At 38.1% G+C, this 27,865-nt stretch overlaps 2 protein-coding genes and 2 long non-coding RNA genes across 4 annotated transcripts; 1 reads left to right on the top strand and 3 right to left on the bottom strand.

The window, feature by feature from the left end:
• Positions 1 to 2,379: 2,379 nt before the first annotated feature.
• Positions 2,380 to 2,790, top strand: LOC120077241. The gene has a single exon (XM_039031139.1). The coding sequence runs from the start codon at positions 2,380 to 2,382 to the stop codon at positions 2,788 to 2,790; it is 411 nt and encodes a 136-aa protein (XP_038887067.1).
• Positions 2,791 to 11,671: 8,881 nt separating this feature from the next.
• LOC120077576 lies at positions 11,672 to 12,278 on the bottom strand. The gene is made up of 3 exons (XR_005481782.1): positions 12,063 to 12,278; positions 11,851 to 11,981; positions 11,672 to 11,765 (listed from the first exon to the last, which is right to left on the bottom strand). It is a non-coding gene; the product is annotated as an uncharacterized LOC120077576 (long non-coding RNA).
• Positions 12,279 to 17,402: 5,124 nt separating this feature from the next.
• On the bottom strand, positions 17,403 to 19,958 carry LOC120078663. Its single transcript, XR_005482068.1, has 5 exons — positions 19,468 to 19,958; positions 18,595 to 18,781; positions 18,389 to 18,509; positions 17,780 to 17,849; positions 17,403 to 17,528 (listed from the first exon to the last, which is right to left on the bottom strand). It is a non-coding gene; the product is annotated as an uncharacterized LOC120078663 (long non-coding RNA).
• A 4,341-nt stretch (positions 19,959 to 24,299) lies between these two features.
• LOC120077240 (probable leucine-rich repeat receptor-like protein kinase At1g35710) lies at positions 24,300 to 27,467 on the bottom strand. The gene is given in 6 exon segments (XM_039031138.1): positions 24,300 to 24,959; positions 24,962 to 25,375; positions 25,377 to 26,079; positions 26,199 to 26,410; positions 26,846 to 26,932; positions 27,122 to 27,467. Coding segments are annotated over 6 exon segments (2,346 nt in total). The 5' UTR covers positions 27,456 to 27,467; the 3' UTR covers positions 24,300 to 24,363.
• Positions 27,468 to 27,865: the final 398 nt, after the last annotated feature.

Below are 27,865 nucleotides of genomic sequence, written 5' to 3'. Positions count from 1 at the left end.
ATTGACTTAGTTCCAGGAACAACTCCTATATCGCAGGCACCGTATAGAATGGTGTCGACTGAGTTGAAAGAATTAAAGGTTCAGCTACAAGAGTTAATTGACAAGGATACATTCGACCTAGTGTATCGCCCTGGGGAGCTCCGGTATTGTCTGTGAGGAAGAAAGACAATACACTTAAATTGTGTATCGACTATAGGCAGCTGAATAAGGTAACAATTAAGAATAAATACCCATTACCACGCATTGATGATTTGTTTGATCAGGTAAGAGGAGCCACGTTGTTTTCAAAGATAGACCTGAGATCGGGTTATCATCAACTGAAAGTGAGAGAAGCCGATATTCCTAAAATCGCATTTAGAACGAGATATCGACATGATGAATTCTTGGTAATGCCATTTGGATTGACAAATGCCCCTGTGGTATTCATGGATCTCATGAACAAGATATTTCATCCCTACTTGGACCAGTTTGTGATAGTATTCATTGATGATGTACTGGTGTATTCTGGTAGTAAGGAGGATGATATTACCCACCTAAGGATAGTATTGCAGATGTTGCGAGATAGGCAGTTGTATGCTAAATTTAGTAATTGAGATTTTTGGTTAGATCAGGTAGCATTTCTTGGTCATGTTGTTTCAGTAGAGGGCATTAGTGTAGATACCCAGGAGACGGAAGCAATAGTTAATTGAAAACGACCCATGACTGTTTCAGAAATACGTAGTTTCCTAGGTTTGACAGGTTATTATCAAAGATTTGTGGAGGGTTTCTCTAAGATAGCCCTTCCTTGACAAACCTGACCAAGAAAGGCATGAGGTTTGAATGGTCGTTGAAGTGTGAACATAGTTTCCAGGAGCTGAAACGGAGACTAGTATCAGCACCAGTGCTTACCTTGCCTATTCCAGGTAAGGAATTTGAGATTTATTGTGATGCATCCCAAATTTGAGATTTATTGTGACACATCCCGACAAGGATTGGGATGTGTTTGATGTAGGATGGAAAGGTGATTGCATATGCCTCTCGTCAACTTAAAAAACATGAGGGCATTTATCCCACGCATGATCTGGAGTTGGCAGCAGTTGTTTTGGCTCTAAAGTTGTAGAGACATTACCTATTTGGAGAGCGCTGCAGGATACTTACAGATCACAAAAGCTTAAAATATATCTTTGATCAAAAGGAATTGAATCTAAGACAACGAAGATGGATTGAATTGATTAAAGATTACGACTGTTCCATTGAGTACCACCCTGGTAAGGCTAATGTTGTGGCAGATGCACTAAGTAGGAAATCCTCGGGACCCAAGCTATTATTGGTTCAATAAGAGGAATTCTATTGTAGGAGTTTAGGAATTCCAGAACCGCCTTATCAGTGGAAGCGTTAGGAGGAATTATAGCTACTTTTCAGATAAGGCCGAGCTTAGTAGAAAACCTTAAGCAGGATCAGTTGGAATACCCTGATCTTTAGAAGATTGCTGATGATGAAAGTAAGGGCATCAGGGTTGACTTTCAATTAGGAGCAGACAATGTGTTAGAAAAGGAGGGGAGAATGTGTGTGCCTAACAAGCTACAACTTAAACAAGCCATTCTAGAGGAAGCACATAGTTCCACCTATACTATGCATCTAGGTAGCCTCAAGATGTATAGAACTTTGAAGAAATTTTACTGGTGGCTGGGATGAAGAGAGACATAGCAGAATATGTGGACCGATGTATAATTTGTCAACAAGTAAAACTTGAGAGACAAAGACCAGCAGGATTACTCAATCCACTTCCAGTGCCTGAGTGGAAGTGGGAGCATGTGACAATGGACTTTCTATTTGGATTGCCTAAGACACCCTCAGGATTTAACGGCATTTGAGTAATAGTCGATAGACTAACTAAGACGGCCAAGTTCAAACCAGTAAAAGTTACTTTTACACTAGACTGTCTAGCTAAAATTTATGTGGATAGGATAATCAGTCAATATGGAGCCCAGTGTCGATAGTGTCGGATCAGGACTCGAGATTCACTTCAAAATTTTGGCCTAGTTTACAAAAGGCTATGGGCACTAAATTTCATTTCAGTACGGCTTTTCATCCGCAAACAGATGGACAGTCGGAAAGAACTATACAAACACTGGAAGACATGTTAAGAGCTTGTGTACTATAGTTCAAAGGAATTTGGGATACATATCTACCGTTGATTAAATTCGTCTACAACAATAGCTACCATTCTAGTATCGGAATGGCTCCCTATGAAGCATTGTACGACCGACCTTGCAGGACTTTGGTTCAATAGACAACAGAGAAAGTGAAACTCATCAGGGATAATCTTAAGGCGGCTCGCGATAGACAGAAGAGCTACACCGATAAACGAAGAAGAGAGCTAGAATTTGAAGTTAGAGAATGGGTATTTCTTCAGCTATTTCCATGGAAAGAAATTCTCCGGTTTGGGAGAAAAGGGAATTAAGACCACGATACATCGAACCATATGAAATTGTGGAACGAGTTGGTTCAACAGCTTATAGGTTGCAGTTATCGATGGAGGTAGCTCGTATTCACGACATATTTCATGTGTCAATGCTAAGGAAATACATGCCTGATCCTATTCACATACTAGCAACACGACCGGTACAGCTCAAAAAAGATTTATCTTACGAGGAAGAGGCCATCAAGATTTTGGATAGGAAAGATCAGGTATTCAGAATTAAGACGATTCCTTTGGTGAAGGTGTTATGGCGTAATCGTGGGATCGAGGAAGCAACCTGGGAACCTGAAAAGCAAATGAGGAAGAGATACCCTCAACTTTTCAAATGACATATCAGGTAAATTTCAAAAGCATGGTTTCGGCAATTGACAAGAGAAAATCTAGCGAATTCGGTGCCATTTGAAAGCTGGGAGAATCTAGTTTTCAAGGTTGTCCTACTAGAGAAAGATTGCAAGAGGAGAAGAATAAAAGAGAAGAATTTGTAGAAAAGGTAGAACCACAGATTATTCAGGGCCTGAGCTGAATTTTGGAAGTTCCAAACCAAACTATAAGGAATTCTCTTTTCTCAGGTAGCAGTCAGTTTCCTCTCGGCTTATTAAGAGGATTTAGGTTGATGATCTGTTTATGTACACATGTTTTGGAGAGGGACTAGGGCTTCTTTAGGAATGCTTGAGCCATCTGGGAATATTTTTTTTTTTTCGTTTTCAGTAAATGTAATGTCTTGGTTGTATGCATGTGTTCATGTAATTTTTGTAGAACCCTAAGGGAGGTTTGCTGTATGTGTATATTACTAGTGTTTGTAACAGGTTGGTATTTAGATTAAAAGGTTTGGTGGTGGCTGCTGACAGTAAGGGCTAGTAACTACCACGGTCATATCCTTTTCCAGAATAAAAGGGTAATATGGGAGGGGATGTGATAATTAGTATGGGTGAGAGTGGCCAGATTGCCAACTCAATAAGCCTTATCTTTTTTGGGATTTGTCTGGTTCAGAAGATGGGAACTCAATTACACAAGAAGAAATTCACTCCTTTGCTAAAGCAGGGTAAGTAGATAGATTTCTTCCTAAAGGGCTGATTCCGGGTATTGAACATAGTGGCCACATCCTTTCTTTGGAAGAGAGGACCAAGTTATAGTAGAACTATGACTTATGTGAAGGAACTCTTATTCAAGAGTACCTATGAGCGAAAGTGGATCTTTTCCAATTCATTGTGATAGAATTACTACATATACATTCAAACATACTAATATGCATTCATAATACTAAAGAGATCAAGAGGTCATACTAGATGAAGATTTCTTCTTCACAGCGAGCCTAAAACCCAACCATCTTCCTCGAAAAATTACCACTCGAACAGGAGGAAACGAATATAACACCACCACTTAGAGCCCTTAGTATTCTTGGAGTGAGAATCCAAAGTGTGGGCTTTGTTCGGATTTGGTAAAGGGGAGGAGGAAGAGAGACCGTACTCAATGATCAAGCAAGTGGGAGATGAGGTCTCTATCGCATAGACAAGATGCTTGATCGTTTAGGTGAAGTATACGATCGTGTAGAAAAAAGTAAGCGATCGTCTAGGAAAGGATAAGCGATCGTTTAAACGATCGTGTAGGAAAGGGTAAGCGATCGTTTAAACGATCGTGTAGGAAAAGAATAAGCGATCGTCTAAATGATCATGTAGGAAAAGAATAAGCGATCGTCTAAACGATCATTTAGGAAAAGTTAAGTGATCGTCTATACGATCGTTTAGTAAATATCAGGAGTTAAACGATTGCTTAGGAAAAGGTAAACGATCGTTTAGTTAATAGCGCGCGAAGGTGTAACCGGTAAGCGATCGCTTAGAAATATCGTATATGTAAGCGATCGTGCAGGCACTATCGTATAGGCACTGATTTTCTAAGCGATGACACTCTCTTTAACACAATGTCTGCACATCTCATGCTTAACATACCGTCAGCTATTTATGCATCTCAACGTGATCTTTCAATACACTCATTCGTTATTAGAACAGAAGAGACATAGTCCCATTTCCTTTATAACTGTCCAATGAATGTGATCTCATCATATTCATAACATATAAATTAATATCATATATTAATTAAAATATTATTCTCTACTAGATATAAATCATATTTATATCCAATTTCCTCCAAATTAATGTATCTCATACATAAAGTTAATTATATCTTATTTAATTAACTCATTCAACTATATCATATATAATCGAACTTTCTCTTGTCAATTTGAACATTTCAAACTGACCCAAAAACTGACTCTCAACTTCTATCCAAGCTACCAAAGGGACCTTATGGACCTATGGCTCGAAGCTCCAATGGTACGTGAATAGCTGACTAAACTCTTTAGTCACGATATCCACCATCCGTTAACTGCCAGACATTCCACTAAAGACCAACAGTTGAACTATTCTTGCCATAGATATATTTCTATGGCCATTGGATATAACCAATCATCAGTATGATTACCCTTCATGGATGGTTGTAATTACAGCAGACCAATTTATCATTTTGCCCCTGTAATTACATCTTCCTCCTTAAGTACCACCAATCCCTGTAATGAACAATACAACATAGTCCTACTATATGTGAACACCTCTCGGGCCATGAGAATGTGCATGGGGCCACATCGTTTAAGCCCCGGGATCAGCCTTTAAGAAAGCAATCTTTCTACTTACCCCTATTTTGAGGAAGGAGTGAACTATATCTTGTGAAGCTGAGTTCCTAACTCCCAAATCAGACGAATCCCCAAAATGGTAGGTCTGAGTTGGCGCTCTGGCCACTCGCACCCATGCGAATCAAAGGACCACCCTCAATGGAAGAAGTTCCCAACTCACTCAGGATTGAGGTCATGTTACCTATAGTCATCCTAGTAAAGTGAAGTCTCAATCACGAACGGAGTTATATGACAAGACATTAACACTGCGAGGTCAGGTCTTATACAAACTCTTTGTATAGGACGCCCCCACTCGCATGTTCACTACACGAATGATAAGGATCAGACCATCTTTGACAAGTCACAACATTTGTAACAATTCCACAAAGCTGGCCGCGTTCGTAGTGTTACCAGGATAAGGTTTCCCTCCTATATCCATATACAAGAGACTATTTTGATTGTCAGTTAAGACATAATCCACTTGTATGTCACTACATACATTCTTAAGTTACATAAAGACAACAAGGGATATTAAGTTTATTGGTTTGTGGTAAAATAAAAAACATCTAAATGTCAAAGTCAAGAGGTGAAGTAAATATCATATATATTATGCATCACAAGTACAAACTACAGGACACGAGACTTTAGGGCATAAACCCCAACAATCTCCCACTTGTCTTAGAGCGAAGTGGGAAGTACAAGTAAACAGGTACACAAAAATAAACTAGGGCATAAAAACCAGTGCAACAAAATCTCCCACTTGCCCTAGTCCAGCCGCAGGCAGTCCACTAGACCCATGCTCTAAAGGTGACCATCAAACACTATAGCCGTGAAAGCCTTCGTAAATGGATCGGCAACATTATGCTCCGAGGCGATCTTAGTGACGATCACATCTCCTCTATGCACTATATCGCGGATCAGATGATACTTCCACTCTATGTATTTTCCGCGCCTATGACTCCTGGGCTCTTTGGAGTTCGCCACATCACCACTATTGCCACAATAGAGGGTGATGGGCCTATACATATCTGGAACAACTGCCAGCTCTGTCAAGAACCTTCTGAGCCTGATGACCTATTTAGCAGCTTTACAAGCTGCGATGTACTCGACCATCATCATGGAGTTGGCGATGCACCCTTGCTTAGTACTTCGCCACACTACAGCTTCTTCATTAAGAGTAAATACTGACCCTGACTTTCAAGAGTCCTTATCAGTCTGAAAGTCAAAATCTGTGTATCCTGTAAGGGTCAAATCCCTCGACCCATACATGAGCATGTAGTCCCTCGTTATCCGAAGATACTTGAGGATGTTTTTAACTACAATCCAGTGACCCTGGCCTAGGTTAGACTGATACCTACTGACTATTCCCACAGCATAGTAGATGTCTAACCTAGTGCAGAGCATCGCATACATTAAACTGACAACGACAGATGCATATAGGACCTGTCTCATGTTCCCAACCTCTTGAGGCGTCGTAGGACACGTGTCCTTAGACAAAGTGATTCCATGCCTAAATGTTAGTAGGCCCTTTTTGTTGTTCTGCATTGAGTACTTGAGTAAGATTTTGTCAACATATGATGCCTGAGACAGCGCTAGCACTTTGTTCTTACGATCCCAAAAGATCTGTGTATAAAAAAAAAAACTGAGCCTCTACCAAATCTTTCATTTGGAATTGCGTCGCAAGCCAGTTCTTAACTGAAATCAGTAGACTTACATCATTCCAAATGAAAAGTATATCGTCTACATGCAATACTAAGAAAGCTACTGAAATGTTGACTATTTTCTTGTAAACACAAGGTTCATCGACGTTTTGGTCAAAGCCTTACGATTTGATCGCAACATCAAACTAAATATTCCAAGATCGAGACGTCTGCTTCAGCCCATAAATGGATCGATTCAGTTTGCGAACTTTTTGCTCTTAACCTTGGTCAATGAATCCTTCGGGTTGCACCATGTAAATGGTCTCCTCAAGATTGCCATTCAGAAAAGTCATCTTGACGTCCATTTGCCAAAACTCATAATTATAATAAGCTTTAATGAACAGGAGGATGCAGATAAACTTTAACATGCCAACAAGTGAGAAAGTCTCCTCATAGTCTACTCCCTCCACCTGTGTATAACCCTTTGCCACAAGTCGAGCCTTGAAGGTTTGCACCTTCCCATCAGCACCCCGTTTGCGCTTGTAGATCCATTTACAACCTAGAGGTCTTACCCGATCAGGCTGATCTACAAGATCCCATACCGAGTTGAAGTACATCGACTCTATCTCAAGATTCATGGCTTTGACTCATTCATCCCAGTCAACATCCTCCATTGCATTTTTATAGGACAATGGATCCTCAATGTCGCCATTTATCACCATAGTTAGGATTTTAGTGAAACCCAGATAGCGATTAGGTGGGTTCATATCCCTCCCACTGCGTCAAGGTTCCCTCAACTCTTGAGGTGGAACCGACCTACAAGATGAACTATCATGAACAACTCTAGTTGATGAAGTAGGTCCTTCAACCACTCTTGTTAAAGTTTCAGTAGTTTCTTTGGAAAACTCACTTAACATGACTTTACTACGTGGACTGTGCTCCCTGATATGATCCTCCTTCAGGAAAGTAGCGTTCATGGAAACAAACACCTTGTTTTCGGACGGATCATAAAAGTAACCTCCTCGTGTATGTTTGGGGTAGCCTACAAAGAGGCACAATCTCGATCGTGATTCCAACTTCTTAGGATTTTCTTCAAGTATATGTGTTGGATGTAAACTAGCTCTACGCTCGTTCCACAACTCCATAGGTGTTCTTGCAACACTTTTAGAAGGAACACAGTTGAGAATGTATATTGCAATCTCCACCGCGAAACCCCAAAACGAGTCTGGTAAGGAAGCTAACTCATTATCGAATGAACCATGTCCAACAATGTTCTGTTTTTTCTCTCTACTACACCATTTTGCTGAGGTGTACCTGGTGCTGAGAGTTGGGAAATGATTCCATGTTCTAATAAACAGTCCTGGAACACAGAATCAAGAAACTCTCCACCTCGATCTGATTGAAGTGTTTTTATTCTTCTATCCAAAGCATTCTCAACTTCAATAATTTGAACTTTTCAAAAGATTCAAACTTTCATTGCATCAGATAGACATACCCATATCATGAGTAATCATCATTAAACTGATAAAGTTCTCATAGCCTCCTCGAGCTCGTACATTCATAGGACCACAAAGGTCAGAATGTACTGATTCAAGAGGCTCTTTGGCTAGATAACCTTTTCCAGTAATAGGTCTTTTAGTCATCTTACTTTCAAGACAGAATTCACACACTGGTAAAGAATTTTTCTTTAACTTGCTTAGAATGCCATTTTTCACCAATCTCTCAATTCTATTGAGATTGATATGCCCTAATCGAAGGTGCCAAAGTTGGGCATTTTCTTGTGGAGAAACTCGTTGTCTTTAGATTGAGTTATGACAGATTTAAACATCTCTATGTTATGGAGGGAAAGGCTAAAGGTCTTAACACATACAAGTTATTTTCCAGTTTTGCTGTACAAATTTGAACACCATCCTTATGAATAAACGCTTTATTCCATTTAAAAGAAAGTGTATAATTGTATTGTAACAGACACTTTACAGAAATAAGGTTCCTTTTTAGTTCAGGAACTACAAAGACATCTTTTAATATAAGAAACCTATTCTATAAAGTTAACTGTGAAGGAAATCGGATTTCGAGATTTCCATGGGCTGTGGAAATAAAATTTTTCCAAATCACAATTATGAATGAACATAACATTTACAGTCGACTTCTAACAAGCAGTTATACAAATAATACAAAAATTACAGCATGAAAACTCAAATTCACAAAAAGAAAACTCTACGAAAAATTGAAGATACGTCTCCACGCTCCTTTACGCATGACCGCTTGAATAACAACAACCTCGAACGCTTGATCTACACGACCGCAACATAGCACGAACACTTTGCATACGTCGTCAACAAATGCCTCAGTCACGAACTCCTTAGAAATAGCACGAATGGCCTCCACAAAACCTCCAGATTTCTTCTTCACAGCGAGCCTAAAACCCAACCGTCTACCTCGAACAATCACGACTCGAACAAAGGAAACGGATATGACACCACCACTCAGAGCCATTAGTATTATTGGAGTGAGAATCCAAAGTCGGGCTTTGTTCGGATTTGGTAGAGTGAAGGAGGGAGAGAGACCATATTCAATGATGAAGCGAGTGGGAGATGAGGTCGTCTATCGCATAGACAATATGCTCGATTGTTTAGATGAATTATACGATCATGTAGGAAAAAGTAAGCGATCGCCTAATGATCGTGTAGGGAAGGATAAGTGATCGTCTAAACGATCGTGTAGAAAAAGGGTGAATGATCGTCTAAATGATCGCGTAGAAAAAACTAAGCGATCGTCTATACGATCGTTTAGTAAATATCGAGAGCTAAATGATCACTTAGGAAAAAGTAAACGATCGTTTAGTTAATAGCACGTGAAGGTCTACTTGGTAAGCGATCGTTTAACAATATCGTATATGTAAGCGATCGTGCAGGCACTGATTTTCTAAGCGATGACACTCTCTTTAACACAATGTATGCACATCTCATGCTTAACATACCGTCAGCTATTTATGCATCTCAATGTGATCTTTCAATACACTCATCCGTTATTAGAACAGAAGAGACGCAGTCCCATTTCCTTTATAACTGTCCAATGAATGTGATCTCATCATATTCATAACATATAAATTAATATCATATATTAATTAAAATATTATTCTCTACTAGATATAAATCATATTTATATCCAATTTCCTCCAAATTAATGTATCTCATACATAAAGTTAATTATATCTTATTTAATTAACTTGTTCAATTATATCATATATAATTGAACTTCCTCTTGTCAATTTGAACATTTCAAACTGACCCAAAAACTGACTCTCAACTTGTGTCCAAGCTACCAAGGGGACCTTATGGACCTATGGCTCGAAGCTCCAACGGTACTGAATAGCTGACTAAACTCTTTAGTCACGATCTCCACCGTCCATTAACTGCCAGGCATTCCACTAAAGACCAACAGTTGAACTCTTCTTTCCATAGATTTATTTCTATGTCCATTTGATATAACATATCATCAGTACGATGACCCTTCACAGATGCTCGTAATTACAACAGGCCAATTGACCTTTTTGCCCTGGTAATTATGTCTTCCTCTTTAAGTACCATTGATCCCTCTAATGAACAATACAACATAGTCCTACTATGTGTGAATGCCTCTCAGGCCATGAGAAGGTGTATGGCACCATATCATTTAAGCCTCAGGATTAGCCCTTAAGAGTGTAATCTATCTACTTACCCCAACATTGGGGAAGGAGTGAACTTCTTCTTGTGAAGCTGAGTTCCCAGCTCCTAAATAAAACGAATCCTTAAAATGGTAGGTTTGAGTCGGTGTTCTTGCCATTTGCACATATGCAAATCAAAGGACCGCACTCAATGGCAGGAGTTCCCAACTCACTCAGGATTAAGGTCATGTTACCTATGTTCATCCTAGTGAAGTGAAGTCTCAGTCATGAACGGAGTTATATGACAAGACATTAACACTGCGAGGTCGAGTCTTATACAAACTCTTTGTATAGGATGCCCCCATTCGCATGTCCACTACACGAATGATAAGGATCAGACCATCTGTGAAAAGTCACAACATTTGTAACAATTCCACAAAGCGGGCCGCGTTCGTAGTATTTCCAGGATAAGGTTTCCCTTCTATATCCATATACTAGAGACTATTTTGGTTGTCAATTAAGACATAATCCACTTGTATGTCACTACATACATGCTTAAGTTACATAAAGACAACCACAGATATTAAGTTTATTGGTTTATGGTAAAATAAAAAACATCTAGATGTGAAAAGTCAAGAGGTGAAGTAAATATGATATATATTATACATCACCAGTGTTCGTACAATGTTCACTAGAAGAATTTCGGGCTAAACCGACATTACAAGGCTTTAATGTAGGTTGACAACCAACAATAAAGATAGTGTTATTAAAGCCCTTTAATGTCGATTGTCTTTAATGTCGGTTTACACTGTCTTTAATGTTCATTGCAACTGACATTAAAGCCTTTTAATGTCAGTTGACATTAAAGCCCTTTAATGTCGGTTGCAACTGAAATTAAAGCCCTTTAATGAAATTTGCAACCAATAATAAAGCCCTTTAATGTCAGTTGCAACTTAAGCCCAAGAATCAAATGAAGCCCTTTAAACCGATATTGAAGACCAGAACCTGTCCTATCTTTTTTTTTTCAATTTTGTTGCCAAATCCATTTTTTCGATGAAAAAGTATAACATGACACATCATCATCGAACGCTGTGGCTATGACATATTCTTCATGTATGGATTGTAAATCTCTTACATTTAATCCGAAAATTCTGATATAAAATTATAATTTAAAAGGCCGTATAATAATTCAGGCCTTGAAAACCCAAATTACAAGTAATACAAACATTATGATTTTACAAACATTATGAGGTGTCCCTCTCCGCTCGGTAAGTATGGATGCCTTCATAATTCTTCTTGAACAGACTCCCCCAGCTTCAATAGTGTCATGTTATAGGCATCTTTGCCTGACTACTGTTGTTCAAAGGATCACAAACAGTAAAGGTTTAAGACAAAGGATTGAAAGTGAAAATGTGATCAGAATTCATATTCAACTAACCATGTTTGTTGGGAATGTGCATAAATGGTACATTCAAGGAAAAATTCCTGTAGTGAATATGTTGGATCTAGAGTTCCCAAAGAAAAAGCATAAAGAGGTTGTGATACCAAATCTTTACTCCTTTGTTACACCTGCAAAACAAGAAATCTAAATAGTTGAATAAATGCGAGAATCTTCTTTTTCAAGATCTTGAAGAAGAGAAGCTTGGTTACCTAGATATGAGATACGAAGACGATGGAAAGTTTTCAGCAGCATAACGATACTACCAATACAAAATTTATCTTGAACCTGCTTAAAGAAACATACTGCCAAAAATATTTCACAACCATTTGTTCTCAACAAAACTATCAAAATTCCCCAAAAAATAATGTTCAAGAACACATACATCAATAAGAAAATTTAGCTCGCAATGTACTTCAAATCTCAAAAGTTATACCAAAAACTACCATAGTGCATGAATAACCCACAAACTACCATAGTGCAACCCACAAATTCAAGCACCTTGAATCAAATCTAAACTACAAATAAATAGTACCCATGAGTCATAAACGGGTGTTACATTCTAATCCAATGTGGTCCAAAGAGAAATAAGTACACTATAAATTCTCAAACAAAAATTTTCCTATCATTAGAGTCACTTGAAAACACTTAGAAAATGTTCTTAAAACTGCAAGCATTCAAAAATGCACTTACCAGGAATAATTTTTATGTGAATCCCTTACTGTTGCAATAAATCCATCTCTTCCCCACCCCTTCCAAATACCTAAAAAACACACAAACAACATCATTAAAAGTATAGGGTAGAACGAACCTGGTGACACGTGCAGTAGAGACATGCGAACGATGACAATGCCTTCCATGTCACTTCCAAAGGTGTCTTAAGTATTGAAGAAGAAACAATAAAAAAATGACATTATTTTAGTAATCTTTCTTTCTAAGCTCACACACAAGAAGAAAAAATAAGAAATAGCCAATTTAAACATATTCTTCCAAGAAAAACAGATAGATCTCAAGAATTGATATCAATAGATGAGAGAATCTTCTTGTTCAAGATCTTGAAGAAGAGAAGCTTGGTTATCTAGATACGAGCTACGAAGACGATGGAAAATTTTTTGCAGCATAACGATGCTACCACAACAAAACCAAAAATTTACCAATGTGAAACCAGGAATTCCATTTTTCCTTTTAAGCAGGAAATAAAAGAGATTAACTAAGTATTAGTTAGATCCTAAGTTAAACAGTAGGAAAATTCTAAGTGTTTAAATAGGATTTGTTAATAGCTTTGGAAATAAGCTATAACTAGTGAAAATTTGGTTAAGTATAACCATGCGTTGGAAGCCAAGGGAAAAAAATGACTAAGTGTTTGATAATGCATTGGTGTGGTGCCATGCGTTAGCCATGAAGTTTTGAGAGGTTACTTGGGCATTGAAAGAGGCTGGAGTATGGCCGAGAGGAAAGGCTACATGGGGACAAGCATGTGGCAGCCTATGTTTGAGAGGTTAGTAGGGCATGCGGTGATGCTACGCGAAAGCATGCGACACGAGGGCATGCGGTGCGAGGGCATGCAGTGCGAAGGCATGTGATGCGAGGGCATGTAGTGTGAGGGCATGCGATGATGCTATGGATGCGATGATGCGATAGATGTGATGATGCTATGCATACGGCCGAAGGTATGCATTAGTGTCATACGGCAATGCTATGCGTCGGTGCTATGCGGCAACGCTATGCGTTGATACTATGCGGCAACGTTATGCTTGGTAGTATGCGGCAACAACATTAGGCGATGAACTATGTGGCGATAAGACGAGCCAGGATGGACGCATGTGCCAATTGGTGGTGTCCGGACATAGGAATGTTGCGGCAATTGGATAGGCGCATTTATGGCTAGATGACCGAATATGAAGTTGGATGAACACATATGAGGGTAGATGGATGAATTTAAGGACGTCATCCAAACACGTGGCTTGTTGGATAAATGCATATGAGGGTAGATAGACACATTAGGAGCCTCAACCTTTGAAGGAACCATGAACCCAGCAGATGCGGAAGCCTAGTTCGTGATGATAGAAAAATGTTTCAGGGTAATGCGATGCCCTAAAGATAGAAAGGTAGCACTAGCCACTTTTCTACTACAGAAAAGAGTTGAAAATTGGTGGCGCGTATTTGAAGATAGAAGAAGGAAAAGGGAGGAAGTTACCCGGGAAGAATTTGGAAGAGCCTTCCATGAAATTCTATCCTGAAACGTTTCGCAATGCAAAGCGAAATGAATTTCTTAAACTCGTACAAGGCTCACTATCAGTAGCCGAGTAGGAACTAAAATATACTTAACTTAGTAAATACGCCGCCAGTATAATATTAGATGAAACTAAAAGATGTAGGAGATTTGAGAAGGGGCTACGAGGTGAGATACGAACGCACATAACTACAAGCATTGATAGGCAGGAATTTCCAAAATTAGTAGAGACAACATTATGTGTGGAAGCTAGCCTAAGATCGCTAGCAAGTAAGACCAACTCCGGGAAGCATAAGACAACAAAAAAGCTTACTATAGAAGAAGTATACAAGCCTAACGAATCTGTAGCCAGCACCAAAGGCCATGGTGTTCAAATTGTAAGAGATATCACTTTGGGCGCTGCTATGGAGGGACAAACGTATGCTATAACTGCGGAGAAGTTGGTCATTAAAAACGGAACTACCCCTAGTTAGGAAAGGAGGACAAAGGCGAGAGAAAAACCCTCGAAGTGTAGATAGATGTGTACTATTTTCTATTTTAGATGTTGTATAAAATTACTCCTATGTAAATATGTTTTGCTTATGATTAATAAATATATTTTAACAAGGTATGTTTGTTTGATGAAATGATTGTTAGCTAGATGAGATCAAGTTAAGCAAGGAACCCATTATGCGATAGATGTGGGAAGTACCACCCCGGAGAATGTTTTAGGGGAACGGATAAATGCTATATCTGTAGATGCATAAGGCATAAAGGGAAACAGTGCTCAAAGTTTCAACGTTTCCTTAGTCATCGAGAACCAACCATTAATGCGACTAAAGACTACCCCTGCCATAGGTGTCATAAGAGTCATTGGAGAGACCAAGAGGGGAGAGAAGATTCGTTCTTAAAATGTGAACTAACCGGTCATCAATTTAAAAGCTGTCCAACCAATGATCCGGCCAGTAGCTTAGGGGAAAACCAAACTTGGAAGGATTACTGGTTTTAAAGAAAAGAGTACTTGCAAATGGAACCTATGTAAAGTTTAAACAAAACTTATGTAATTAAACAAAGTTGAAAAATGATGAGATAAATGAATAATAGATGTTTACAGTATTGCTTTAAATTTCGAGGACGAAATTTTCTTAAGGGGGGAGTAAATGTGAAACCTGGAATTCCATTTTCCCTTTTAAGCAGGAAATAAACGAGATTAACTAAGTATGAGTTAGATCCTAAGCTAAAGAGTAGGAAAATTCTAAGTGTTTAAATAGGATTTGTTAAATAGCTTTGGAAATAAGCCACAACTAGTGAAAATTTGGTTAAGTATAACCATGCGTTGGAAGCCAAGGGAAAAAAATGACTAAGTGTTTGACAATGTGTTGGTGTGGTGCCATGCGTTAGCCATGAAGTTTTGAGAGGTTACTTGGGCATTGAAAGAGGCTGGAGTATAGCCGAGAGGAAAGGCTATGCGGGGACAAGCATGCGACAGCCTATGTTTGAGAGGTTAGTAGGGCATGCGATGATGCTACACGAGGACATGCGGCGCGAGGGCATGCGGTGCAAGGGCATGCGACAATTCTACCCATGTGGTGATACTACGCATTCGGTGATGCGATGGATGTGACGATTCTACGCATGCGGCCAAAGGTATGCATTGGTGTCATACAGGGATGCTATGCATCTGTGCTATGCGGCAACACTATGCATTGATACTATGCGGTAATGTTATGCGTTGGTAATATGTGACAACAGCGTTAGGCGATGAACTATGCGGTGATAAGACGAGCTAGGATGGACGCATGTGCCAATTGGTGGTGTCCGGACATAGGAATGTTGCGACAATTGGATGGGCGCATTTGTGAATAGATGAATGCATATGAAGTTGGATGAATGCATATGAGGGTAGATGGACGCATTTAAGGAGTCATCTAGACATGTGGCTTGTTAGGAAGGAGTCTTAGGCCTTAAGTAAATGAGGTGGGTGCATGCGAAGACATGCAAAGTTAAGCCTTAAGTGATGGCTATGGAAGAGGAAGACACTTAAGGTTGCGTTGATATGGGGGATGCATTTATAGTGTATGGTGAAGGCACATCAAGCAGGAGGTGGAAGAGGTTAGAAGTTGGATGTGATTAATGGAAGAGGTGTCAGGCAAACAAGAAGGGTTAAACGCCTATAAAAGGGGCAGAACGCCTCACTTCAACCCACACATCTGTCAAGTACATAAAAACCACAAAGAAGAAAGAATAAGAGATATTCAAAGGAGGGAAGGCAGTGTCCGGGCGGAGGTACAAGCAAAGGTGCCGAAAGGATTAGGGTTGTACGGGTAGACGCATAGGCTAACTTCAAACAAGAAGCTTTTCCAAACTACTTGTGCAAATTAGGTGATTTTTGAACCAAAAGTTTCTAAATTAAGTGTAGTTTTAGTGTGAGGGTTTCCTTAACACTATTCTAATTCTAAGGCTATCAAATTCAAGGAAAACCGAGAGGTGCTGACCAGTAAGGAGACAGTCGGGCCAGGAGGAATAAACTTGAGATTTGGAACATTCGCCAAGGAATTTCACGGTGAAACTTTAAGGTATTATAGTTAAGACATTTTCACAGATTTTTTAACAGTGGAATGTCTTGAGATAAGGCCCGAAAGAGTGAGTAATCTAAGCTTAAATTTAAACCTGAAATAGGGTCCAGCGGAGGAACAAGGGAAACCGGGTGAACTGGGAAGAAAGATCTTAACATATCACTTTGAGTAGTTTATTTCTGTTACTCTTTTAAGCATATTTTGAAATGATATGCTATAATTTATATTATGAGATGAGTATGACGATGGGATGGTTAGGGGGTCTGTGGACCTAGAGCCCGAGCCCAAAATAAATCCTTATAGGATGGTCAGGGGACCAAGGAGTCTAGTTCTTGAGCCTATGGGATGAAAAAACCTTGAATGAGATGGTCAGAGGGCCGACGGGCCTAGCTTCAGAGCCTGTGAAAGAAAGAACTATGTGCACATAGGTTGATATTTTTAGATATGAAATGTTAACCATGTACCGTGTGTGTAGGTGGGTTTGTGAAAGCTTCATGGTATGGTGGAGGTTTACGTTGGAACCTCGTGATAATGCTTGTAAAAGACTTGTACTTGTGATACCACTCATTGAGCTTTGTAAATCTCATGGTTTGTTTTCTGTGTTTCTCTCACAGGTAGCAGAAGAGTCCAGGTTGCGACGTTGGTCAAGGTCTGCCACAAGTCTAGAAATAGTACTAAATGGGATTGGTAGTCGGGGTAGTGTCCTTCATGTAAATGTAACTTGAATTTGTAAACTAGTTTCTAATTAAAGCATGTAATATTTTCCCACTGTTGTGATAAGAAAGGTTATTAAAGGAAACTAGTAAGTTAACCAAAGTAGCATTAGTTAATATCATGCCTCTCCTTGGGCTCAGGGGTGCAGGCTCGGGCTGGGTGTGACAACCTTGAACCTGTTCAAAGAAACACACTCTCAATAATATTCCACAACCACTTGTTCTCAACAAAACTATCAGAATTCCCAAAAAATGAATATTCATGAACACATACATCAATAAGCAAATTTAGCTCACAATGTACTTCCACTCTCAAAATTTGTCACAAAAAGTACAATAATGATTTATAAAAACTCTCCTTGTAGGTTTCTTCAGACATGCAAACATAAACAACAATGTCTTACAAAAACTTAAATCTGATTACTCACTTGACTTCAAATCTCAAAAGTTGTCACATGGGCATTCAATCTTATACCTCTAGATTCATGGACTCAGTTCCTATCAATGAAAAGAAAAGCCAAAAAACAAAAACTCAGCAAAGTTCTGAATTCCATCAATCTAAACAAATATCACAATAAACCACAAAATCTACAGAATGTAGTGATTTCAAAAGCCAACAAATACAAGTAGTTAGCATAAGAATGAAGAACTCTTAACAACCATCTATCAAATAAGAAATGAGAACTCTATAGATTAATTTTGAGATATATTTCAAGACTCTTGTCCTTAGATTTAGACTCTTTCTATAAATACTTGAAGAAAAGCTAACAATGAATAAATACCTAAAAATGGAAACATATCACAAATCCAACATGTAGTTCCATGGAGCAATAAAAAAATCTAAACATCTAACAATAAATCAATAGACGAGATCCAACTATTAATTAAAGACTAAATGCCATAATTAAACTAAATGTCATCTCCACTAGGCACGATAGTGTTTCATATAGTTATAAACATTTGCATTATGCTGAAGGATTCTATCTAGACATTTTCATTTAATCTTCCTGCTAGCTTTCTAGCATCATCAATCTTACCTGCTTCACACAGTAAAGACACCATAGTCGTATAGCTAACCACGTCAGGTGAACAACCCTTACTTGACAATTCGACAAACAGCTTGTGTGCAGCATCATCACGATTATTCTTGCACAATGCCTTCAAAAGTATATTATATGTAAAGACATTAGGAATTAACCCATCTTTCTTCATATTAGTATACAACAAATTAATCATTTGAAACCTGTTTTCACTCAGCAATGCATCCAATAGATCATTTCTTGAGTTTTTGCAGTATAACCAGAGGGGAAGTTTTACTACTGTGGCAAAGGTCATAATTGCATACAACCAGATGAATTGTTCTGACGATAGACTTTCCGATAGTTTATCTTGAATTAGTTGTTCTACTGCTTGAAGCAATACCTAAAAACCTAAACAAGAAATCCATACCGTTTAGCTATTCCGCATTGTTAAAGGAACCCAAATCATATATAATCATGCTTTGCTACCAATAAAATTAATATGAAATTTTGACGTAACCAAGTTGATCCAACAATTAAAGATCCTAGAATACAGATATGAATACAAAATTGCAGACATGGTCTTTGCTAGTTACAAGACATTGATGTAATAACCATCAATAGTGGATGTCAATCTTTTCGCTTGTTATAATTGAGAAAGAGGCCTTCATTTCTAGCAAGAATATGAGGTAGATAGGAAATATAATTACTAGACTTTCCTACTCCTCGATCACGGCTCAAATGACTGAATGAGAAAATCAATGCACTTTCAAACTGGTTTACAAAACAAGAGCCATGACAGCAGGAAATACAATAATGCCTACTAGTTGTACCCTCAGCTTTCCAATCGGGTATTTATAAATATTTACTCGCTTCATATACAAGTGAATAAACCAAAGTATTCCGCCAGGCATGAGATCAAGTAAGGAATATAATGTTGATGCAACAATGGCTATGGATCCATTCCGAAAGGTAGCATAAATTTGCAAACTGTCACTAGAGAGTAAGTCCAAGGTTTGGAATAAGGGACCAGAACAAAGCCTTTAATAAACCACGAAACAAACTTGACATTTATTAGTTTACTAATCATTTGAAACCTCTTTTCACTCAGCAATGCATCCAAAAGATGAATGTATATCTTCATCGTCGGCTTGCACTCATTTTTATTTCCTTTTTTTTATGCAACAGACGAGATCCACCCATGAATGATAGTAGCTCAACACGGACGAAGATCCATGACAGACGTGGGTTGGCAGCAGCTGGCGAAGAACGAACCTGATGGCACGCACGGTAGAGACACGCGAACAACATATGAGATGTGGGCGACTGGGTGCGGCAGCGAACAGTGGATCCGGGCGACTGATGAAACGTGGGCGACTGATGAGACGCAGAGCAGATCTGGGCCAAGAATGGACCTGATGGTGTGCAGCAAATCCGGGAGATTGATGGGATGCATGTACGAACAAACCTACACGGAGGCTAGATCTACACCACGACAACCTCTTCACCCACGATCGATGGACGCATGGCAAGGGTTTGGAAGAGAAATGTGAGAAAGAAAAGGGTTTGAAAAGGGAAGTGGGAGAATGAGAGGAAAAAGAAAATAGGGGAAGAGTAAAGAGGGAAAACCCAAAAAGTAGGGGGAGGGTGGGGGGAGGTGGGGGGAGGAATAGAAAGTGAGATAAATTAAGCAGATCTTTAATGCCGTTTAAAATCGACATTAAAGGTACCCTACAATGTCGGTTTAAAACCGACATAAAAGATCCACTTTAAAAAAAAACAAAACAAAACCGACATTATACATGTGAAACCCGGATTTCCATTTTCCTACTTAAGCAGGTGATGAAGGGAATTAACTAATTGAAAATTAAATCCTATGTTGAAGTAAGGAAATTTCTAAGTGTTGAAAAGATTTTCCTTGTGTAGTTTTGAGTTAATCCTTAAATGGTGAAATTTGGCTAACTGTAAAGTGAAAAAGGACCCATGCGTTAAGTGTTAGGAGACATTAATGCATAAGATGAAAAGGTAACCATGCGTTTGTAAGGTTGGACGCATGATTGGCCGAAATATTGGCAAGAGTCGCTCATGCGTTGGGTATGTATGAGCGAAAGCAAAGAAAGTGAGAGGCTAAACGCAAGGCACTGGGCAGACAATCGTGTAGCAAATGAGCAGTGCTACACGAAGAGGTAGACGATCTTTAGTAAGTGAATAATGCTACACGATGAGGTAGACAATCGTGTAGGCAAGTGCTGGATGATCGTATAACAACGTGGGGAGCTACACAATAGGGTAGGTGATCGTGTAGGCGGGCGCTAGACGATCGTGTAGCAAAGCGGGGACCTACACGATGAGATAGGCGATATTGTAGGCGAGCGTTGGACGTCGGTGCTATACGATAGACAAAGTACTGCATGATCAGTGTAAGCGCTAGACGATAGGCGTGGAAGCTATGCGATAGCGCTAAACGATAACACTAGACTATAGCGTTAAGCGTTAGATGATGACGTTAGGCGATGGCGCTACACGATGGGCGTGTGCGCTAGATGATAGCCTTGCTTCGCTAGACGATAAGGAATTAGCTCTAAACGATGGAGGTAAACAACGGTCACAGTAGCCAAGCGATAGGCTATAAGTGAGATTGTTGAAAGCGAGAGCAGTGAGATCGTTGAGAGTGAGATCAGCGAGATCGTTTAGAGCGAGATTGTTTGCTAAAAGACTGAGCTACACGATGGGCTGTTGGAGCTAGGCGATAGAAGCAGGAACTAAACGATGGGGGTAGTGATGAAGACTGCGTTATGCAAGATTAATGAGCTCATCAGGACAAATGGCTTTACCAACGAAAGTCTGAAACAAAGATAGTAGGAGTTGGATGAATTAAGTTTCATGCAAGGGAAGTATTATGCATGAGGAGGACAACTCAAGTAGGTATGTGGCATGGAAGTAGGTGAATGTCAAGGAAGTAGGTGGGGGCAAAATATGGTGCAAACACTTCAAGAGTAGGAGGTGTCTTGCAATGGAGGCTTGGTAATGATGAGAAGCATCATTTTCTTAAGCCTATAAATACCACCACAAGAGGAGGAGATGCTATCGAATAGGAAGAGTGTTTAAGAGTAGTTTCGGAGATAGGAGGAGATGCTATCGGACAGGAAGGTCTGGAAGTAGCATCAACTTGGAATGAAGATATCTCCCAGAATACTCGTGCATTTAAAGTGATTCCAAAGCCACCTGAGGGCTACGCGAGTCTAGTGCTCAGGGTATGGCTGCCGAAGAAGAAGCTCTAAGGAATCGTGTTGGAAAGTGAGGAAAAGGTAGGTCAAGTTGTCGGGTAAGCTTGGGTCAGACTTGATGTTTTGATGATTCCTACCAAATCACGAAAATTTCTGAGCTAAGATTTTTAGGTAAGCTTTTTCAGACATTTTAGAGCATATTTGTAGAAGGAAGTAACTCGAGATAAAGCCTAGAACTATGAATAATCTGAGCATTAAATTGAATCTGGAATTTAAGGTTCAAAAGAGTAGCCCGAGAATATCAAGGAACTTCTAAGAGAAAGATTCCTATCCTTACCAGGGTGAGTGGTAGTTTTCCTTAAGTCTTAAAGATTATATTTTAGAGTAAATTGCATATTCTTATGTTATGAATGAGTATCTACCATGAGAATGAGATTATGTGATCGAGATGGTCAGGGGGTCAATAGACCTAGTTCCTGAGCCTGAAAAGCAAAAACCTCACGGGATGGTCAGGGAACTGAGAGGTCTAGTTCATGAGCCTGTGGGAGGATCCTCGTATGAGATGGTCAGAGGGCCAATGGGCCGAGCTTTTGAGCCCATGAGCGGGGAGCTATGTGCACATAGGAGACATTGGGAACAAAAGGGAACTTAGCAGAGTAAACGTTCATGATTAGTATTAGTTAACTATCTACCGTGTGTGTAGGCAACGAATAGATTCATTTTAAGTTGTTATCAGTTTAGCTATCTACCATGCGTGTAGATAGAGTTAAGAGTAGACCCATTCGAAGCTGAGGTTTGAATGTAATCTCGAATTTATGATATGCTTGTTTTTATGAGTTGAAATAGACTCTAGAAGTTGCTTACCACTCACTGAGCTTTGTGAAGCTTATTCTTTTCATTCATGTTTTTCTTCCCGGTAGCGAAAGGTGAGAAGTTCAAGGATGCTGCTAAGGTCAAAGTCTGCCACAAGCCACAGTTACACTTTCGGGGGGTTTTACAGTTGTTGTTGTAAATATTATAGTTAAGTCTTGGAGTTGTATAAACATTACATTGTTGTAATAAAATGGGCCTACTTAATAAGTTGTGTTATCTCCTTGACGTAAAGTTTACTGATTGTAGTAAAGTGGTTCAGATGGACAGTAGGTATCACAAAAGGGTGGTATCTGTGGTCCCTCATGCCTCTCCTCGGGCTCAGGAGTGCGGGCTCAGGGAGGGGTGTTACAATACATCTGATTTCACTTTTTTCAACCCATATTAAAGCCCAAAATTCTTGTAGTGGTTGTTTACAAACTACAGGACACGAGACATTAGGACACAAACCTCAACATTAGAGGAATCAGCGGTACTTAAGGAGTTAGATGTAATTACAGCGGCAGAACGGTAAATTGGCCCAGCTGTACTTACGAGCGATCTATGAAGGGTTATCGCACTATTGATTGTTTGATATGGACACAGAAATATATCTGTAGTGAGAAGAGTACAACTGTCGGTATTTAGTGGAGTGCCCAGTAGTTAACGAAAGATGGATCCCATGACTAGAGAGTTTCTAGCTTCATAGACACCCTTCTGAAGCATGAAATTTATTCAAGGCATGTGATATTACTTAGAACTTGCTAATAGTAAAACAACTTTGGAACAAAATTTTTCCTTGGTTTGAAAATTGAGTATTTAACATATGAAATATTTTTTCATCAATCAACTTATACGGGAAAAATTTTGGAAAAAAAATTATATGGACAAAGAATATTCATTAAATATTCCAATGCAAGTTCGGTCATTGGATATAAAGAAAGATATATTTCGACCTCGAGAAGATAATGAAGAACTTTTTGATGTTGAAGTACCATATCTTAGTGAAATTGGGGCACTTATGTATATTGCTAATAATACAAGATCAGATATTGCATTTTTAGTAAAGAATTTACATATTTTAGTACAAAGACGTGTTAAAAGACCTAGAGTAGAAGCGTACTGTCAAATAATATATATGCTAGAGTTCTGGGGACACAATTTATTTGCCATTGTTTTTATTTATTTAATGAAAAAAACATTTGAAATTTTAGCTAGATTTTGTTTGTTCTTTCAATATAAGGCTCCTTACGTATATAGCAAAATGAGGCTAAAATATTGTAGAAAAGAAAAAAATTTACAACTAATGAGAAATATATCAAAATTTACCTTCAGCTCGTAGAAAATGTCTAAAAAGTTCATTAAATGCACAAAAAATATCAAAAGCCTCAAGTTTTCGATTTTAGTGATAGATTTTTATCCTTTCTATGAGATTAATGATAGACAGTGATAGATTTCTCTTACTATCTATCATAGATCTAATAGATAGTGACAGAAGTCTGTCACTCATATACTTATTTGATACTTTATTTATTTGAGACTTGTGTTTAATGATAAACTCATTTTTGTCTTTATATGTAGTCATCTTGGTAATTTGAGGTTAACAAGACAACCAAAATCTATAGTATGCTGATAGACCTTAAGAGATGTACTTATTTGATATTTTAATTGTACTCTTTTTCTCACAATTTATTGTTTCATATGTGTATTTGAGTTCTTAGCAGGTTTTTAAATATAAAGACAAGTTTTTTGAAAACCATTTTTTTTTTTAAGTTTTCACTCTGATTTTTAAAAGATTCCTAATATATAGAGAACGGAAATAAAAAAACAAAAAACTTTCCAAAATTACAACATTGGAAGGGAAGGAGTTTTGCATAAACTATTAGGCAATACATATTTCAATTGACCATGAAATTATTAACACGTGTCGCAAAAAGGAAAAAAACAGTTCATTAATCCAATCGATGGACTCAATGGATCAAAGTAGAACAAAATTATTACATGAACATAAATTAAATACAACACGTTGTTTCTTCCCATTGATTTTTTCAACCTTTTCATATTGACCAATATTGCAACATAGATCTTGTCTTTGGTCTCATCCATAAATTGGAAATAAGCACGCCTCCAACTTCTCTTTAATATTAAAGGTCCAACAACTCCCCAAAATCCCAAAGCAAATCCAAGCATCACAATAATACAAAACCACATTTTCTCCAACTTATCTTCTTTATGACTATCACTATTAAAATTGTCGATTTCAATTGAAGGCTTGTCGGAATTTGTATCTGGGCATATAATAGTGAGTGTATCTCCACACAGATATGGATTACCTTCATAACTAGATGGATCATTCAAGGTTGAAAGATGACCTTCTCGAGGAATGCTTCTAGAGAAATTGTTGTTAGACAACTTCAACACGACTAGTGAACTTAAGCTTGACATGCTATTTGGAATTGACCCTGAGAGTTGATTGAAAGAGAGGTTAAGAGATTCTAATCTAGTGATCTTCCAAATTCCACAGGAATTGTCCCCGACAGATGATTATGCGACAAATTTATGTTGAACAAGTTTTCTACTGTGGCTATTTCACTTGGAATACTTTCATATAAGTTGTTAATTGAGAGGTCTACATTCACCATAGAATATAATTTTAAATATGAGTAGTTTCGACTACTTGATTTTGTGACTTGTCTAACATAGCTTACATAACAAATTGCAAATGAATCCTTTGAACTGTCGCATACCAAACCGGACTCAGTTAATTGGTTACTTTTGGTTGCACTGAGATTTGCCCAAATTGGTGGGATGTTTCCTTCTAATTTGTTATCTGCAAGAATCAAAATTTGTAAGTGAGGTAGTAGCAACAAAGACGAAGGAATAAATCCATTGAACTCATTTACTCGTAGATTCAAAATTTGCACTTTAAAGACTTGTACCCATCCATGAAGGAATACTATCAGAGAATTTGTTTCCTTCAAGATCCAAAATAGATAAGGATTTGCAACTTCTCATGGAAATTAATGGCTCTCCGTCAAGTTTATTGTTTGCCAAGTGCATTAGTTCAAGTCTAGAAAGATTCTCCAATGAATTGGAAAAAATTCCTGAAAACTTGTTCGACGATAAATCAAAATATGTCAAGTTTGGTGTCAACAAACAACCAGGAATTGTCCCTGACAATCTATTATTTGAAAGTCCCAAATATCTTAGATTCTTCCATCTACAAACAGATCGTGGCAAAGAACCATTGATATGCATGTTGGAAGCATACAATGCAAACATATTGGAAATCTGGTCGCCAATGTTTTTTGGGAGTGGTCCACTTATTTGATTGTTAGAAATGTCTAAATAAATGAAATTTGAAAATATTAGCCATATTGGTATAAGCCCTGAAATACAGGTGTTGGACAAATCTAAATATAAAGCTGATCCGTTTTGTGGTAACAACCATCGAGGAAATCCAGTTGATCCAAAACCCTTAGTTGATCTCACAGAAAAAATCTCCAATTGGAAAGGAGGTACCCAGTCATGTTTTATTTCAAAAGAGAGAAGGTGATTTCCATTCATAAATACCCGCTTCAACTGTGAGAGATTAGCAAAGTGAATTTCTGTAATAACACCTCTAAGAGGATTCTTAGAAAAATCAAACATTTCGAGATGTCAAATTGTCCAAAACTTTCCCGAATGACACCATCCAAATTATTCTCTCTCAGATCGAAGGTCATTAAGTTCAATAAATTCCCAAATGAGACTGGAATTCCCCCATTAAGCATATTATAAGAAATATCCAAGTTCTTGAGATGAGATAAATTTCCAAATAAAGAAGGTATTGGGCCACAAAGTGAACAACTTCGAAGATAAAGAGACTTCAAGTTCTTTAATTCTCCCAACCAACTTCGAATTTTATGGATCTCAAATTTGATGTTTTCTAGTCCAAGACTTTCTAAACCGTACTCTTCACAACCTGCAGATTAATTTTCATAACTTTCGAAAACATCATCACCAATGAAATGGTTAACTGATAAATCGAGACTTTTTAGGTGGCAATTATTTCTAACTATTGAGGACAAACCACCTTTGATGCTATTAAACAAGTTGCCTCCAAGATTCAAAGTATCGAGATTCAAAAGATTGCTTAACCAAGATGGAATTGAAGAATTATATTCATTACCATAAAGCTCTAGGAATCTCAGGGACGTCATGTTTTGAATAAAACTAGGAATTGGACCATCAAACATATTATAAGACAAATCCAGATGTTGAAGTTTGGAGAGAAATGAAGAATTTAATGGAGCATGAATATAATGGGTGTTTTGAAGTCCACAAAAATTCAATTTTAATGACACTAAAAAAGAAGGAAGAGTATTCAACACATGCATGAAATCTAATCCTAACTTACTTTGAATTGCTTTTATACCACTCAAGTCAAGATATTCCAAAGATGAAAGACTTGAAACCCATTCAAGGCCATCGATAAACAACTCTCCTGGATATAAATAATTCGGTCCATCCAAATACCCATGGTTGTTCAAATCAAGATCAATCAGTTTAGATAAATTTCCAAGAAAAGGTGGAATCGTTCCATGAAAGTAAGTAAGAGATAGATTGAGATATCTTAACTCATGAAGCTGAGTTAAATAGATAGGAATTTGAGTTTAGTTGAAAAAATTATCACTTAAATCCAAGTAATTCAAATATTTCAATTCAAACAAACTAGATTCCACACCATTAATAAGTAAAACAGAGGATGAGGAATAGTCGTAATTTCGTAGATTAAGCTTGACGACATGACCGTCATTAGTGTCATCACACCCCACTCCTTCCCAACTACAACAATCAATTCCTTTCCAAGAAGCCAAGCGATTAGAAGAATCAATGAAACTTGCCTTAAGCTTAAATAGTAATTCTCTCTCTTGTTTGATGCAAAACGTAGTTGAAACCTGAGAGGAATAAAGAAAAATTATAACCATGAAGAAAGTAGTCACAAAAGTGGTATTATTTTTGCCCATATTACACACTAATTGGATTTCAAACTTCAATATCGACTCTAATTAAGGTCTCTCTATATAAACTATGTGCAAAGAAATGTTTTCTTACTATGGTAGGGTACTAATTTTTTTCCACAATTTTGTGGGGTAGCAAATAGCCGACAACTTTGACCAAAATGTTCTATTAAGAACGAGAATTTATTGTAGTTTTCATCCCTACCATTATTGACCCAACTACCAAAGCTTCTCTGCTTTGTTGACCAAATAAGTAAATAAATTGGAAATTTTCATATATAAAAAAAAAATGTCAAAACTATTTACACAAATAAGAAAAAAATATTGATAGACAATACAGTGGTATACTTCTATTACTTACTTCTATTACTTTCTATCACTGATGGATATTGATAAACTTCTATCAGCCTCTATCA

The sequence above is a fragment of the Benincasa hispida genome, chromosome 5 (assembly GCF_009727055.1).
Source record: "Benincasa hispida cultivar B227 chromosome 5, ASM972705v1, whole genome shotgun sequence".
In the NCBI taxonomy this organism is placed as follows: Eukaryota; Viridiplantae; Streptophyta; class Magnoliopsida; order Cucurbitales; family Cucurbitaceae; genus Benincasa; species Benincasa hispida.
This window is presented reverse-complemented; position numbering and strand designations above follow the sequence as displayed.

Excerpts from the sequence above, each read along its gene's own strand:
- LOC120077241 (XM_039031139.1), top strand. The coding sequence starts at position 2,380 with ATGGGTATTTCTTCAGCTATTTCCATGGAAAGAAATTCTCCGGTTTGG.